Below are 18,249 nucleotides of genomic sequence, written 5' to 3' on the forward strand. Positions count from 1 at the left end.
TAGGCATTGACAAAGGATCCCCAGGATTATCCTGATAAAAAAAGCCTACCTCATGTACATGTTGCCCTCTGGATAAATTCTCAAGGAGGCAGGAAGGTGAAAGCTGGGGATACTGTGTCGTATGTCATCTGTAAGGTAAAACTATCAATTCATAAGACTCATACCACTTAACCCAGAGTAAAATCCAGATTGCCATAGTGTCTTATTTTATAGTCTACCAAATAATTCATCCTGTAAAGAGATGGTTTAGTCTGACTAGTTGTACAACATTTAAAAAATCATTTGTCAGGTATGGCATGTTTTATTATAAGGTTCATAAAACATTTAAGGCTAGTGTTTGTTTGACTGCAATTGTTTTGATGAGACAGGTTTATAGCAGCAGCTACTGTTTTAGTCCTAAATTAACTATCATCAAAATGCATCATGGCAACCAGGCATGGTGGTGCATACTTATAATCCCAGTACTTGGGAGGCTGAGACAGAAAGATCCTGGTTCTCGGCCAGCTTCAGCTACTTTGTGAGGCCCTCTTCAACTTAGTGAGACCCTGTTTTAAAAAGTAAAAATAAAAAATTGGGCTAGGTACGTAGCTCGGAGATAGAATGCCTTTAGGTTCAATCCCTAGCACCACACACACAAAAAATAAACGAATAAATAAGCAAGCAGGCAAGCATCAGGGGCTGGCGATGTAGCCAAGTGGTAGAGCACTTGCCTATCAAGCACAAGACCCTGAGTTTGATCCCAGTGCTGCATTAAAAGGAAGAAAGAAAACTGTGTGTAAGTTTAGTCATATGTCCAGCAGTAGTTCTTTATCATTCCTTTTGCAGCACTTTCCGTTATGAGTATCAGTAGGATAATGAAAAAATATATGAATATTGTTTGCCTACCCTCCATCAAAGAAGTCCTTGAAGAAATATGAAATGTGCAATTATAGGGAGAAAGTTAAGAGATATAAAAAAACAAACAAGGTCCAGCCAGTTTCCTTTCTCTCCCCTTCTCCTTTCCTCCCTTCATGGAGATGGCCTAGATGCTTCCTATCTCCCTGTACCATGGGGCACCTCTAAGAATCAGCTAGACCTTTGGAACACAGATTTGAACCACTAACTTGTTTCTATTTTAGAGTAGCCTGCTGCTAACAGAGATTGAGAGAGAGAGGTAGGATAGAAGAGCACGTTATTTTTTCTTTGAAGGCACTTGACTCTAATTGGAACAAAGAGCTCTCAGTTTTTCTCCCTATGAAAAAGTCATAATTATAAGCCTCTATCCAAATTCTTTACAGTTTCTATGATGTATTCATCCCAAGGCATAATTCACCTAAATAAGAGTTTCTTTTAAAATATTAAGGGCTTTGTCTTAATTTATACTACATTATGTTATCACAGTGTGGAAATTTAGATAAAATTTAGAGTTCATTGTGATATGACTGATCTGTGTTAAGCTACAATCAATGTGCTTTTAAAGCATAGAGCCTTATAAAAATTTAAGAGTAGCCTGTTAATATTTGCTACATACTGTAGAAGATGTACATAACAGATGATATAAGTACATGGACAGGAATCAGCACTTGACTCTGTCTCCCTCCTAGGGTTACCCTTGATTAAGAACTGTTACAGAAAGCCAATTCCTGCAGGAAAATATTTCCATAAATGCCTGACTCGCTCAAGCCCTTTATTGTGCTTTGCATATTGGCTCTGACAAGTCTCATCTCCAAAAAACAATTTTCATATTATGCAAATAAAGATTTTGGTAAATAGGCTAGTTTTTTTCTCCACTTATGTCTTCACATACATGGAAAAGCTCTTAGATTTTTAATGACAGGAGCAGATTGTATCATATAACTTTGAAAAATAAAGAGGTTCAGAATGTGAAATAGCATCTAATAATGAACTCAAGCCACAGTCATATTTTGGCTAATCCTAGAATACAGGCATACATGTGGTAACTTTAAAAATATGATGTTCAAAGCCGAGTGTGGTGGTACAAGCCTATAATCCCATTACTTGGGGGATTGATCGAGGAGGATCACAGGTTTCAGACCAGGCCCAGCAACTAAGTGAGCCCCTATATTTTAAAATAAAAAATAAAAAAAGGATAGGAATTTAACTCAGAGGTAAAATGTCATTGGGTTCTACCCTTAGTACCCCTCCTACCAGTAAGATCAATATATTTAAAACTCAAGGTTGTGTTCCTTGATGTTTTAATATCAGGTTTTATGATTTCTTCTTTTGATCTTATTGATATATAAAGGCTTAAAATGCTGATGCTAATATAGTATGATGAATGAATTCAATTTATTGTATTTTTAGCATTCTTTTTACCCACTGTGGTATTAGGCCTTAAAACCTTTTCTACCTCCAAGCTATACCCCCAGCCCTTTTTAATTTTTGTTTCGAAACTGTATTCTTGCTATGTTGTGAAGAGTCTCACTTAGTTGCTGAGGCAGGTCTTGAACCTGTGAGTTTCATCACTCAGCTTTCCAAGTTCTGGGTTTACAGGCATGCACCGCCACACCTGGGTAACTTACTTGCTTTTTAAAGATACAGTTCCTATTTATTAGCTTGTTCTGCTTTAACATAATCTCATGGAAGGACTTTATTTGCATTTATACCCTGTTGGAGAGATATGCCCTCCTTGCAATATGTTAGCTAGTTAAAGCTTCCCACCCGTTTTGCTTTTATGCACTCTGATTATTCCTGTATTCCATAATACAATTGTATTTTTAGAATAAAATTTGAAAATGTGTGATGACAAAAATCTTAAGAGGACTGTTGGCTGCTCTAAGCCAAGGCTCCTCCAATAGTAGTCTGTATCCTAAGTAGGTTCTGTTTTAAATGTTACATTTAGAAAATAGTACCCTACTGGAAACTTAGATGACAAATTCCGATAACGACAAATTCTGATACATTCAGAGGGTAAAGTGTTTGGTCTCTAATTTTATATGGTAATCTTATTAAACCTATGTATTTACCCAGATCTTAAATCAACTTCTATTGGTCCACCAATTTTAAGTCCTTATTTGACTTGTATTAGTCAGAATATCCCCAAGGCAAGCCTTTAAAATAATTGGGCTTACTTGTTACCCATTGAAGAGTTTTTCTACTAGTTTTACACTAACAATGACTATATAGTTTAGAGCATCTGTTTGTCTCTGCAAAGTTCAGGAATGACTATGTGGGCACTTCAAGAAGATCAGCATTGCCTCCCACTCTTTTCTTAAAAGGTTAGTATATACTATAGGGTCCAGGTCAGCCTTGAGAATTATAAATTGTCTTTGAGGGATCTATCTTAGGACATAACCTGAATGTTTTTCCAATATAGCATACCAAACCCATGATTCAACCATTTCTGAATGTAGAACTTAACATTGTTAAAATACAATAAGAAATCTATTGAGTCACTGTTGGTTAAAAACAGTTGTTTGGGTAGATATTTAAAATAAGAACATTTTAGACTGAAAGTATTCTCAGAAATTGACAGCTGCTTTATAAAGCAATATACCTTTATTTGAGGAATTTTAATGATATGGTAGACAGTAACTCAAGTACTCTTTTTTTGGCAATGCTGGCTGGGAGTCAAACCCAGGGCCTCGAATGCGCTAGTCAAGTGCTCTACCACTGAGTTACATCTCCATCCCCCAAGTGCCCTTAAAAATTTTTTTGCTTCTATAAATTTGGATTTAATTCGCCATTCAAAAATCTTAAACTTAGCAGGTGTAATTCCAGGTACTCGGGAAGATGAGGCAGTAAAATTATAAGTTTGAGTTCAGTCTGGGTAACTCACTGATACCGTGTCTCAAAATAAAAATACAATAAAATAAAATAAAATAAAATAAAATAAAATAAAATAAAATGCTAAGAAGCAGAACTCTCCAGGCTTCAACCCCCAGTCGTAAAAAAGTCAGTAAATTCAAGAAAAAGATATTCTACTAAAAGTTGGCCAGATTTCATGTGTTACAAGGCAGTCTGAATACCATGTGGCACATGAAGACATTGCCCACGGATTTTTCATTATTATTATTTTTGTTATCGACTCTTGTCTTATTCTCATCTAGCAAGTTTCTAAAAAGACAATGATTAGCCGAGCGTGGTGGCACATTCTTGTAATCCCAGCATTTGGGAGGCTGAGACCAGAGGATTGCAGTTCGCAGACAGCCTCAGCTACTTAGTGAGGCCCTCTGCAACTCAGTGAGACCCGGTTTCAAAATAAAGAATAAAAAATAGGGCAGGGGGCGTAGCTCAGAGGTCGAATGCCCCTGGGTTCCATCCCTAGACCCTCAAATAAAAAAAAAAAAAAAGGACGAGTGTGTGTGTTCGTGTCTGTTACTGGGAATTGAACCTAGGGGTGTTCTACCTCTGACCTACATCCCCAGCTTTATTTTATTTTTCTAATATGAAACGGGTTGCAGAGGCTGGTAATCAGCAAAATTCTTAACCTTATTCTTTCTAGATATTTCAATGTATCTTAGAGTAGGGAGAACCTAGTTGAGAAACAGGCCCGTTTGTTTCCATCAAGACCCTAGCTAGAGAGAGGCCCCTGCCTCCGGTCTCTGGTAAAGACAGTGCCGTGGAAGGTTGCCTCTGCCTTGGGTTGGATGTTGAGCTGAGAAGGGACTGATTGTAGCAGGAGGGAAAGAATAGGATTCACATTATAATCAGTTCTGCAGAGCAGCTGAGCACTGTGAATAGTTATAATTTACTAGTCTGAATATTAAATCTTGTTGTATGAGATGAGATGAAGAGTGGAGTGAGTTATTGGATGTTGGTCCAGTAGATTCACAGGTGATGGTGATATCACCCCAGGGGTGATTATGGGCCAATTATATAGAATTTTACAACTTTAATTTTTAGAGTGAAAGAGAAAGCCCTTGAAAAGTTTCTGATGCACATTCCTTTCCTTGAGGAGAAGCTAGGTAAATAGTGCAAAATAACATGCCCTTCAGTTCGGCGGGCAGATACTTGGCTTTGGGACACTGTCACTCATCAGGATATTGCATGAATTCTCCTTTCCTTTCCCCTTGTTATCTGCTTCTCAATGATACACAGAGCTCTCATAGAAAATATTAACTGGGAAGGGAGTCTTTGAGATTCTACTGGCTAGAATTCTGGTTAGAAAGGATCACATTAACAAAATAAAAGGACTATATACATATTCTTTTAGTATGATTCTTTTAAGAAGCCTGTCTGACAAAATTAATTGTTACAAGTTTGGTGGTGGTGGTTGTAGGAGGGTACTGGAGGGTTAAATCCGGGGGCATTCTACCTGTGAGCTATACTCCTAGCCATATATTTTTTTGAAACGGTCTCACTAAGTTGCTGACAACCTAAGTTGCCACGAACCTGCAATCCTACTGTCTCAGCCTTCCAAATACATGGATTATAGGCATGCCCCACCAGGCCCAGCTGTTAGCAAGTTTTTATTGTGTGTGTGATATTGGGGATTGAACCAGAGTAATTCTATCTCCGAGATACACCTCTAGCCCTTTTTATTTTTTGATTTTTGAAACACTATCTTCCTAGATTGCTGAAAGTCTTGCTAAGTTGCTGAGGCTGGTCTCAGACCTTTGATCCTCCTGTCTCAGCCTTCCAAGTACTGGAATTAATAGGCATGCACTACCATACCCAGCTTGTCACCAAGTCTTCTTAATGAGTTTCTGTGATATGGCAGGAGACATTTATCTTGTCAGTGTCATCTTGTAGGTTTCAGATTTTGGCAAAAACAAAGCCCAGTATATGCTTGATTTTCATTCTCGGACAGTAGACAAGATCCAGACTAAGAAGTTCTCCATCCTTTTACTCTATGATATATGTGAAATGTTCATCAATAGATCAAAAAGATTCTTAGGTATTTGGAATAAACTGTTTTCCCTCTTTGATCTAGCAAGTATGTATGATTGACTTGCTAACAACTTTACCTGTACCTGTGTTTTTTTAGGATGGGTCAAATCTCACTGCGAGCCAGAGGGCGTATGCACCCGAACAGCTGCAGAAACAGGACAGTTTAACCATCGACACTCAGTACTACCTGGCCCAGCAGATCCACCCAGTGGTGGCTCGGATCTGTGAACCGATAGATGGAATTGATGGTGTGCTCATTGCAAAGTGGTTAGGTAAGTATCCGAATCTCAGGTAGACTGTCCCAAGGTAAAAGTGGTACATATAGTCCTCTTTTGACTGTTAGAATTCCTATTTATAGATACAGCATTGTGTCTTTTATTTCTTTGTTTTTAGTAAGCCGTTTATTTTTGAAGTTTTTTTTTATTACTATCTGCCCTTATAGGCTATGTGCTCCACAATTTGCGGTCTCTGTAAACTCATGCCTGCTCTGCAGCTGGTACTCACTTCATAAATGCTGAGGGAAGAAAGAGAAGGCAAAAAGAAAGATGAAGAGAAAATATAATTCTATTATTTGGGAGGCTAAGCCAGGAGGATTTCAGGTCTGAGGCCAGCCTCAACAACTTAGTGAGATCTTATTTCAAAATAATAAACAAATAAGCCAGGTGTGGTGGCATACACTTGTAATCCCAGTTCTTGAGAGGCTGAAACAGGAGGTCTACAAGTTCAAAGCTAGCCCCAGCAGCTTAGCAAGGTCCTCTGCAACTTTATGAGACTCTGTTTCAAAAGAAAATAAAATAGGGCCGAGGGCATAGCTCAGAGGTAGAATGCCGCTGGTTCAATTCCTAATACCACAAAAGAATAAAGTTGGGCATGGTGGCACACACCTGTAATCCCAGTACCTGGAATACTGAGGCAGGAGATCTCAGGTTCAAGGCCAACCTGAGCAGTTTAGCAAGACCTTCCACCATTTAGTGAAACCCTGTCTCAAAATAAAATTGGGCTAGAGGAGCATTGCAGAGGTAGAATGCCCCTGGTCAATCCCCAGTACCATAAAAGGGGAGGTGGGGATAAGGAGAATATCTCAGGTATAACATCCCTGGATTCAATCCCCAATCAGTCATATATTCATTCATTCTCTCTCTCTCTCTCTCTCCCTCCCTCCCTCCCTCCCTCTCCCTCTCTCCCTCTTTCCCTCTCCCTCCCCCCCCTCTCTCTCATGCACACGCACGGTGAAGAGAAAGAGAAGATTTCAGGCACCATTGTATTCACTGAACTTACATTATTATACATTTAGTGAACTTACATTCATAAGAAGATTGGTATCTTACTGATTTTCTTGTCTATCTCTAAAGATATTTTCATGTAAAATGAGAAAGCATTTACTTGAATATAAAATGTTTAAGAATTCTCTAAGTATCCTGCACTCACTTTATGGTTTTCTACAACTGGACCTACCATTATTCCTCAGGAATTGGCTGATTTCTAATTTTTTATCACCATCCTAGGAAGTGGCAGCCATCCTTGCAACCTCAGTGTTTCTTTGACGTTTGCAGCATCACTCCTTCGTATATCACTGTTACCGTCATCCTTTGCTTAACAGTGTATTTTATAACTAGTCCTAATTACATTTCTAGATAAGCAGCCCATAAAAGGTTAGAATGCGTTTAAGGCTGCTTCTCTCCATTCTATCCCAAGCAAAGATGAATATTGTTAAAGTACTGCCTAATAAAGTTCTTAGCTGGCTCCTCACTTTCCGTAAGTCAAGTCCAGTGCTGCTGTCATCTCACAGACTCTCACTTTGACACAGACTAACTTTCTAGCTCCAACCTGTACTTCTAGCCTTATTTCTTACTCAGTTTGCTCTTATTCCCTAAATAAAGCATTGCTCATTCTGGCTTTGTTTCAAGGACTATTTCTCCCCCTCCTTTCACTAGAATGGCTGGTTTAAGCCATCTCAGGAGCCTGAGTTTTAATGCTGGTTCTAGTATTCATAGGTCTCCCGATCGTGGTGTACACATTGGTTTCTTTGAGCGATGGAGTAGAATTGCTGTGAGAGAAACGATATGTGTGTGAGATGCTTAGCACAGAGCCTGGGGCGGCGTGAGTGCTAAGTGAGTGGTGCTGTAGCTGCCTTTTACCCTCCTATTTGGTTTCAGTATAAATATGTCCAAACTCCTCTAGTCCTCACGCATCGCAGATGGTGCTGGGTATGCCTCTGTGGAATAAGATTGGGTTTTCCACAGATGATTATCAAGTCACATATTTCTCATCCTGGCCCTGTTGAGTATGTTTCTGAGCTCATCCCTGCCACCCACCCACCCCCATCCCCACTATCCCATCAGTGTCTGCTCTGGAAGTGGAAACTCATTTTTGACATTTGCCTAAGCAAAACATAATTAGGAAGATAAAATTCTGCTACCAAAATAATCATATAATGTATTCTCCAAGTTGAGTTGTATTTGATGATGTTTATAAATCCTCAGCTGGGAGGAGGGGACTATAAATGCATGATATTTTTTAGTCTCATTTTTCTCTCCTATACATTGAGTGCTTACTCTGCCGGATGCTGTGATAAGCACTTTGCATATCTTATCTTATTCAGTCCTCGAGACAGCCTCCTGAGGGGATCTTGTATGAGCTCCATTTTACAGAGAAGGATGCCAAGGCTTAGAAAAGTAACTAACTCAGTCTTGTCACATAGCTAGTGTTTGGTTTCGACTGGACTTTATCTGAGCTTCACGCCTTTCCAAAAGTTCTACTTTTAACTGTTGTGCCGAACTTTATTGCCTCTTCTTAGGAATGACTAGCATAGCTCTGCGAGAAAATGAAAGCTATTCTCACTCGGGATTGGTATGGTATGGATGTGCAGCCGTGGGGAGCTTCATCTTCATGCCCCTTTCATTCCCCCAGGTTTCTCCTGAAAACCCCTTAGCACAGTTCATTTGTAGAGTAAGTCTCCCAAGATTTTTCTGTCTTTACAGTCAAGAACCTGCGCTCTAAGCAAACTGTGTCCTCTTTTCTTTTTCACTTGGATTTTTCTAGTGGCCATGCCCTAAGAGGGGATAGGTGGAAAAGCCCCATCTCATGAATAACATTTATTTGTTTTTTGGCTTTTTTTTTTTTTTTTTGGTGGTACTGGGGTTCCTGGAAGCCCTTCTACCTCCGGGCTACACTCCCAGACCTATTTTTACATTTTTATTTGGAAACAGGGTTTCTTAAGCCAGCTAAGGCTGGCTTTGAACCTGCGCGATCCTCCTGTCTCAGCCTCCCAAGTGCGGGGATTACAAGCGTGCGCCACCACGCCCGGCTTCGTGAATAACATTTAAAAGAAGGAAGTGCAGAATGTCAGATTAACACAAAAGAGCTGAGCATTGAAGGGTGATAGAGCATATCTGGGTGTTAGGCCTGATGTCCACTCCGATGTGTCAACACTGGTCACACTGAGAGGGGATCAGATTGATTTTCTTGGTTCCAGAGACCATAGTTAAGATTACTTTTGTTAAATAAATTAATTGGACAGGGCATAGATTTGGGGGTGGGTCTAGGGACCGAACCCAAGGCCTTGCTCATGCTAAGCACAGACACCACCACTGAGATATGCTCCAACCCCCTAGAATATGCAAATGACTTGCTAAAACATACTTTAGCATTACCATAGCTGCCTTATCACAGGCTGCCTTGTGGATTCAGTATTTACAAATTATTTGCAAAGCCAGCAGTAGACTACTGAGTCCCATCTCCAGAGGTTTCATATTATGTCTCACTGTTGGCCAGTCTCAATATACCAAGAAAATATTCCAGAATTGCACATGGTCCCTGTCTGTTCCTACTACTTCCACTCCATAAGCAGAACCTCTGTATGGGCACTCTTGCGGGCGGTATCTTCTTGATGCCGTGTAGTTGATGGAAGTTTTTGGAAGGGCATTAGTCTTGAGCCTTGACAGAACTGCTGCTGCTCCCCCTCTTTGAAGCTGTGTTTGCTCATGTGTGTCCCATGAGAGCGTTTTTTATTTATATTGAGGTTGTTTGAAGTTGGTATCATTGAGGAGTCAACGTCCTTCCCAGTTTGCCCTCTTCTATTCCATCCTCTACTGGCTCCAATAGCATATACATATGTACCTATATTATTAACAAAGCTCTCAGACCTTTATCTCTCCCTTTTTCCTCAGAAGAGGTTCAGTATTAATAAAGTACAGACTCGGAAATACCCATTGCCATGAAGATTTGTAGAAAACGCTCCAGCTTGCCAGGCCGATCTCCGTAGGCATTGATTTGCCTCTATGCCCTATTCAGGAGCTGAATTTTTATTTTCCCCCTTTACTCTTCCATTCCAAGTGAAAAATGAGGGTGAAAATGGGGCTCACTCAGGCCTTTCAGGCCCCCGTTATCAGTTCGCCTGTAGCTTGTGGATTCAGAGAGGGGGAGGGAGGAGATGGGGAAGTGGTGGCAAAGTAAGGGGAGTGTTAGGGGGTACGTGGTTTCTAAGAGGTGCAAGCTGTAGGCATAAAATTACTGTAATTTGTTTTAAAAATTCTAAATCTGTTTTCTTTATATAAAAAACTGCAGTTAGTGAACTGACACTGTTAAATAAGTTGAAGTGTACAAATGTATACATAAAATACAAGCCCTCCAACTGCCTAATCACAGACATAAAATAATTCTCTGGCTTTTAATGTAGTTTTTATCTTTGATTAATGAAATGTATTACAGTATTGAAACTTTCGTGAAGTTTGATACTTTGTCCTTTTCGTTAGTACAAAGAATTCAGGAATAATGGCATAATTTCATTTAGGAAAATTATTAAGTTCATGATTTTTTATTTTTAAGACTCTTTTGTGGAGAGCAACTGTATTTTTGAACTACTCTTTTTCTATTGCTTTTATGCTGCTTTCCTTGAAATGAAAGGCGAGCATCAAGTGTCGGTTTTATCCTGTGGCTTCACTTTGGAAATTCTCTGTTTCTCCCCGTCAAGATACCTCCTGAAGTCTGTCTGGTGGCATGTTGCATGGCCAGGTGTTCTGTATGGGAAGGCCATTTTTGTGAAAAGGAGAGAGGATAGTCTATTAAATGAGTGAATGAATAAGTCTGTTGAATTGAAAGAGAATAATTTGTTCTCTCTAATAACTAATGGTCCTCATTATTCCACTGTAAAATGTGTATCATTTTTCTGAAACCCATGTAAGATTATTGCTGTTGGGCTTAAATAAAGCAAAATTTTACTCTTTTCCATCTGTGAATAGAAAAAAATATAGTATTACTCTTCTTATACAATAGCCCTATGGGAAGCATGGCCACTAAAACTTGGAACTCTTAGCTTTTGTTCTCCAGACTGTAGGTTTTCTCTCTCTTGTTCTAATGAAAGCTCTCTATATTCTGTGGATGAAATATTCACAGTATGCCCAAACATCCAAACAGACTTTTGTACTTAGCAAACCAGGCTAGTGATGAGAATAATCTAAAGCTCATTCTTGAATTTCATCTTTATTAAATTTATATTTCGTGCATTGCAGCACTTAGAAATTATATATAATATCTTTTCTCCAATGAGCAATGATTTGTACAATAACTGTAAAGTACATTTCATTTTAGTCAGTGATAGAATTTCAGGCATTTGACTGTATGTGCAGTTTTCTCATTGGTCCTGAGAAACTGTTGATGTTCGATGAATTCTGAGAATTTAGATTTTAATGTTGGAAATCATGCTTAAGACAAGACAGAGCACACATAACCCAGCGTGTTCCTAGATTGAATCAGAAAGTAGTTAAAACTCTATTTTTTGAACGGGCCCATCTCACTCATGTTATAGAAGGTGGTTTTTGTCTGTAGAAGGATTCCAGTAATACCAGCTAAGAAACAAGTACAACAGTGGGTCAAGCACTATTTGGGGTGGTCTGGGCAGATCCAGGGAGATAACCCTATAAAAAAGAGGGTTGGGGGGGAGAGAGTAAAGTTCAAGTGGGTGAGAGAAGGATGATGCCATCAACAAGTGCCGCTGGTATGACTTAGTAAAGAGTTTTGCCTTTTTTATGATTAGGCTCTTATAAGAACATACATACATGGGTATCACTTTCAAACCGTAGATACTAACATCACACCGAATGCACAGTTGGATGTTAAGGGAAGTCTTGTTTGCTGTTGAGAACCTCCACTTTTAGGAAGGAGTGTCTATCCAATGGCTCATGCTGTCAGTCTAGTCTAATTTTGTATGCATGGAACAAATGAATATCAGTAGGCACTGAGGATAAAAAGTTGAGTTATCTGTGCATTTTACTTCAGTTACAGATTAGTCATTTAATCGATTTCACTGGTGTGGGGATGGCTAGTGGGCAACGCAGGTTGTGTCTCCAAAGAAGGAAAATAAAGGGTTTATCAGTTTAAGGGAAGCAGAGACCACTCTCTCATCTGATACACCAGGGAGGAGTTGATAATAGTGGATAAATTTGGGGCATTGTGGGAATGGGCTATGTGGAGCCGGTGGAATTGGGCCTGGGTCTCCACAGGGGTAACTCATATTTGTCTTGGCCACTACTTAACCCCTCCCTACAGCACTTGAGGGAATTCACAGTTAAAGAATTACTAACTTCTAAAATGGTTGGGGACCTCAAACATTTTATACCCCCTCTCTCACACATCTATCAACATAGCTAGAAGAGAAGAGGGTTTTTGCTGTGAGATAAACAACCGATCTTTGGCCTATTAAATTTTTTTTGGTACTTGGGATTGAACCCAGAGGCATTCTACCTCTGAGCCACACCCTCAGCCCTATTTTATTTTTATTTTGAAAAAGGATCTCACTGGTTTGATGAGAGAGTCTCACTACTTCCTGAGGCTGCCTTTGAACCGGTGATCCTCCTGTCTCAGCCTAACAAGTACTGGGATTACAAGCATGCACCACAATGCCTGGCTTAATTTGTATTATTTTGTTTTCCAAATAAGTTTTCAGCAAAAATTATCTATCTTTTCTAAGGTTACATAATCAGAAAGAAGATACTTTAGTGTTTTTTTCTACCCCAAGATACAGGTCGAATAATCCTAATCTGAAATACTCCAAAATCTAAAGCTTTTTAATCACTTATGTGATGCCACAAGTGGAAAATTCCACATCCCATCTCATGTGATAGGATCACAGTAAAAACGCATGCATATGAAAAATACTGTGTAAAATTACATGTAGGCTATATATATATAAGGTATAAATGAAATAAATGAATTTTGTGTTTAGTTTTGGTATGTGTCTCCAAGGTGTCTCCTTTTGTACATGCGAGTATTTTAAAATCCATAAAATATCTGACACTTTGGGTCCTAAGTATTCAGATAGGGGATACTCAACTTATACCCAGTTCATTAAGTTAAAATTCATATTCAGCCAAGTTTGACTGTGCATGCTTATAATCCCAGTACTTGGGAGGCAGAGACAGGAGGATTTCAGGTTCAAAGACAGCCTCGACTTCCGGGAAGATGGTGACGGAGGAAAGCGGCACTTACAAGTCCTGCTAACAATCCAACTCTACTACCACAAAACCAGCACCTTTCAGAGCCAGAAAACACCACCAGCAAAGAAATAAAAACGGTAAATACAAGGGACAGAGAAAAAGGGCTGGAAAATCAAGACACCGGAAAAAAAACCAGCCCAAAGTGCCGCGCCTGCGCGGCGCGGAGAGACCAGAGCCGCAGTGCAGATTTGGGGGAGCCGGGGAGCGGAGCGGCCAGAGCCGCAGCGCAGATTGGGGGAAGCCGCGGAGCGGAGCGGCCAGAGCAGCCGGAGCAGCCAGAGCCGTGTCGCAGAACCGCCTGAGCGGCCAGAGTGGCCAGACCCGCGGTGCAGAGCAGCTGGAGCTGCGGTTCAGAGCAGCCGAGCAGAGCGGCCAGAGCAGCCGAGCGGAGCGGCCAGAACAGCCGGAGCAGCCACAGCCACAGCGCGGATTGGCTGGAGCGGCGGCGCGGAGTGGCCGGAGCCGCGGAGTGGAGCGGCCCAGCCGGAGCAGAGCGGCCAGAACAGCTGAGCGGAGCAGCCAGAGCAGCCGAGCAGAGCGGCCAGAGCAGCCGGAGCAGCCAGAGCCACGTCGCGGAACAGCCGGAGTGGCCAGACCCGTGGTGCAGAGCAGCCAGAGCCGCGGTGCAGAGCGGCCGGAGCAGCCGGAACGGCCAGAGCCGTGGTGCGGAGCAGCCAGAGCCGCGGCGCAGAGTGGCCGGAGCGGCGCAGCCTACATCTCCCCTAGCAGCACCAGGCTCGAGAGAGGAGGGAGACTCAAAACAGAGCTCAAATCCAGAGAGGAGGTACTCTGGCCTCGCGGCCTAGGATGCAGAAGCAGCGTCTTACTGCTGGCGGCAGCGGTGAGTTCACTGGACAGCCCTAGACCAACCCACTCAACCAGTCACCAGGAGCCTGAGAGGAGGGGTGGACAGCGAGCTGAGGTGAGCAGGTGCTGAACAGCCGGGCAGCAGTCAGCAGTTTTGTTGGTGCAGGGAACATCTAAAGCTCCCAAGGGCCGGGCACAGCACAACTGGCAAGGACTCAGAGCGGAGTTCAAAACCAGAGAAGAAATACGCCGCATCACGGCCTAGGGCGTGGCAGTGGTACCATATTGCCAGTGGCGGCAGCAGCGAATCCAAGTTCACTACAGCTCCATCAGCGCACTCAACAACCGTGAGTCAAATTGCGGCCCCTAGGGGAGAAATCCCAGTACTGCACTCCCAGGGACTTGCGCAGATAGTCTCCCTGGGTCGGAGATTTTAGCAGTGCAGCCCAGTGGGGGAGTGGCAGTGGCAGAGATATCATACCATAGTCACAACTCCCCACTGGAGAGCGCCCAACTTGGCACCCCCCACGGTCTAAGCAGCCTTGATTGACTCCCTGGGTCTGAGACTTTGTGATACAACCCAGTAAAGGAGTAGTGGTGACTGAGATACCACAGACACGAGATCCAGAGCATCTTAAGTGAACTCGTAGTGACTCAGGGAAGAACGCAGAGAAGGCACAAACTTCCAAAATCATGGGAAAGAGAAATAACAATGGAGCAGTGAATGCCAACAACCCCACAACATCAGAATCTGATAACACAGAAATCCAAAGATCTCTAGTAGATCAAATTAGGAAAATAACTTTAGAAATAATAGAGGACTTTCGAAAAGAATTTAGAGAGAGGCAAAAAGAGATAAAGGATGCAATTAATGAAGTAAGGGCTTCAATTCAAAGTATAAACAACAGATTAGACCACATGGAGAATAGAATCTCGCTTCTTGAAGATGATCATTCTAAAAATGAACGCATAGTTTCTAATTTAGAAAAAAAAACCCGACAGCAGGAATCTGACATTGAAGAAATGTGGGCCCATTTCAAGAGAGCTAACCTAAGAATAATTGGAATAGAGGAGGGAAAAGAAGGTGAAACCAAAGGGATCAACAATCTTTTCAAGGAAGTAATAGCAGAAAATTTTCCAAACATAGAGCAAGAAGTCTATACACAGGTCCAGAAAACTTATAGAACTCCCTTTAGACGGGATCAGAGAAGAGGATCCCCATGCCACATAATTGTCAAAATGACTAATGTGGAAGCCAAGGAGAGAATCTTAAAGGCAACAAAAACAAAAGGCCACGTGACATTCAGAGGCAAACCAATTAGAATCACTCCAGACTTCCCAAACCAAGTTATGAAAGCCAGAAGGGCTTGGAGTAATATATTCCAAACTTTGAAACAAAACAACTTCCAGCCAAAAGTTTCCTACCCAGCAAAACTTTCTATCAAATTAGATGGGGAAATAAGAAGCTTCCATGACAAACAGCAACTGAAGGAATTTATGTCTTCAAAACCAGCGCTAGAGAAAATACTCAAGGAGATTAACTGCAAAGAGGAAATGGGTAATACACGCCAGAACCAAAGAAACAAGAATTTCCATCCAGCAGACAACTAAGCAAAGAAGAATAAACAGTATCTCAAACAGAAATAAGATCTTAACATGTTGGGAATTAAAAATTATCTCTCTATAATCACACTGAATGTAAACGGCCTCAACTCCCCAATAAAAAGACATAAAGTGGCAAAATGGATTAAAAGCCAGAATCCATCCATCTGCTGCTTACAAGAAACACACCTTACAAGTAAAGATAGGAACAAACTCAAGGTAAAGGGCTGGAGCAAGGTAATCCATGCTAATGGTACTCGAAGACAAGCAGGAGTAGCAACTATGATATCAGACAAGTTAGACTTCAAGCCCAAACTTATTAGAAGAGACAAAGAAGGTCACATTTTACTGGTAAAAGGAATAGTCCAGCAAGAGGAAATAACAATAATCAACATCTATGCCCCAAACATAGGGACAGCTACTTTCATAAATCAAACTCTCTGTGATATGAAGTCACACATAAATCCCAACACAATAATACTGGAAGACTTCAACACACCTCTCACAATACTAGACCGATCTTCTAGACAAAGGGTCAGTAAAGATGTCTCAGAACTAAAGAACACCATTAACCAAATGGACCTGTTGGACACATATAGAATATTTCACCCAACTACAGCAGAGTTTACATTTTTCTCAGCTGCTCATGGAAGCTTCTCCAAAATAGATCACATCCTGGGACACAAAGTGAGCACTAGCAAATTTAAAAAATGTTACATACTTCCCTGTGTCATTTCAGACCATAATGGAATGAAACTAGAAATCAACTATAAGAAGACCCAGAGAAACAACATAAACATGCGGAGACTGAACACCACACTTCTGAATGAAGAATGGGTCATAGAAGATGTAAGAGGTGAAATCAAGAAATTTCTAGAAACAAATGAAAATAAAGAAACAACATATCAAAACCTCTGGGACACTTTGAAGGCAGTATTAAGAGGAAAATTTATAGCACTGAGTGCTCACATAAGAAAAACAGAAAATCTTCAAATAAATAGCCTTATGACACACCTCAAAGCCCTTGAAAAGCAGGAACAATTGAACCCCAAAGCCAGCAGAAGACGGGAAATTATTAAAATTAGAGCAGAAATTAACGAAATAGAGAATAATAAAACAATACAGAAAATCAACAAAACCAAAAGCTGGTTTCTTGAAAAAATTAACAAGATTGATAAACCACTAGCCAACCTAACTAAAAAAAGGAGAGAATCAACCCAAATTATGAAGATAAGGGATGAAAAAGGAGACATTACTACTGACAGCATAGAAATCCAGAGGATTATCAGAAACTACTTTGAAAAACTATACTCCAACAAAATGGAAAATCTGGAGGAAATCGACAACTTCCTAGATAAATACAACCTTCCTAAACTGAGTCAAGAAGATATAGAACACTTAAACCAACCAATAACAATCAAAGAGATTGAAATAGCAATAAAGAGCTTACCATCAAAGAAAAGCCCAGGACCAGATGGTTTCCCAAGTGAATTCTATAAAACATTTATAGGAGAACTAATCCCAATACTACTCAAACTATTTCAGGAAATAGAAAAAACCGGGACTCTCCCAAATACATTCCATGAAGCCAACATCACACTAATACCCAAACCAAATAAAGACAGTTCAAGGAAGGAAAACTACAGGCCTATATCTCTGATGAACTTGGATGCAAAACTATTAAATAAAATACTAGCAACACGCATTCAAAACCACATCAAGAAAATCATTCACCATGACCAGGTAGGGTTCATCCCAGGGATGCAAGGCTGGTTCAATATACGAAAATCAATCCATGTAATTCATCATATAAACAGAATCAAAGACAAAAACCACATGATCATCTCAATAGATGCTGAAAAAGCATTTGATAAAATTCAACATCCATTTATGATAAAAACACTGCAGAGAATTGGAATAGAAGGAACATATCTCAACATTATTAAGGCAATCTACAATAAGCCCACTGCCAACATCATATTAAATGGGGAAAAACTTCAAGAATTTCCCCTAAAAACTGGAACGAGACAAGGATGTCCACTATCACCACTTCTCTTCAATATAGTACTAGAGACTCTAGCCAGAGCAATAAGGCAAGAAAAGGAAATCAAAGGAGTACAAATAGGAAAAGAACTTAAGCTTTCACTATTTGCAGATGACATGATACTATATTTAGAAAACCCAACAAACTCAACCAAAAGGCTTATAGAACTGATCAACAAATTCAGCAAGGTATCTGGATAGAAAATCAATCTTAAAAAATCAGAAGCTTTCCTGTACACCAACCATAAATCCACTGAAAAAGAAATTCAGAAAACACTTCCACTCAGGATCTCCCACAAAAAAAATAAAATACCTAGGAATAAACTTGACCAAGGAGGTAAAAGATCTCTACAAAGAAAATTATAAAACACTGAAAAAAGAAATCGAAGAAGATCTTAGAAGATGGAAAGACCTTCCATGTTCATGAATTGGCAGAATAAATATCATTAAAATGGCCATCCTCCCAAAAGTG

General features: G+C 40.5%; 1 protein-coding gene across 3 annotated transcripts in view; it reads left to right on the top strand.

The window, feature by feature from the left end:
• Nucleotides 1-18,249, top strand: part of POLA1 (DNA polymerase alpha 1, catalytic subunit) — a gene marked incomplete at both ends in the record, with an annotated part of 345,550 nt that overhangs the window by 145,192 nt on the left and 182,109 nt on the right. For all 3 annotated transcript variants that reach the window (XM_080718511.1, XM_080718513.1, XM_080718512.1), the window contains 2 exons: nt 4-135; nt 5,930-6,104. In XM_080718511.1, coding sequence (XP_080574637.1) covers nt 4-135; nt 5,930-6,104 — 307 coding nt within the window. The remainder of the gene's footprint in view (nt 1-3; nt 136-5,929; nt 6,105-18,249) is intronic.

Source organism: Muscardinus avellanarius (assembly GCF_963383645.1).
Source record: "Muscardinus avellanarius genome assembly, chromosome: X".
Classification (NCBI taxonomy): Eukaryota; Metazoa; Chordata; class Mammalia; order Rodentia; family Gliridae; genus Muscardinus; species Muscardinus avellanarius.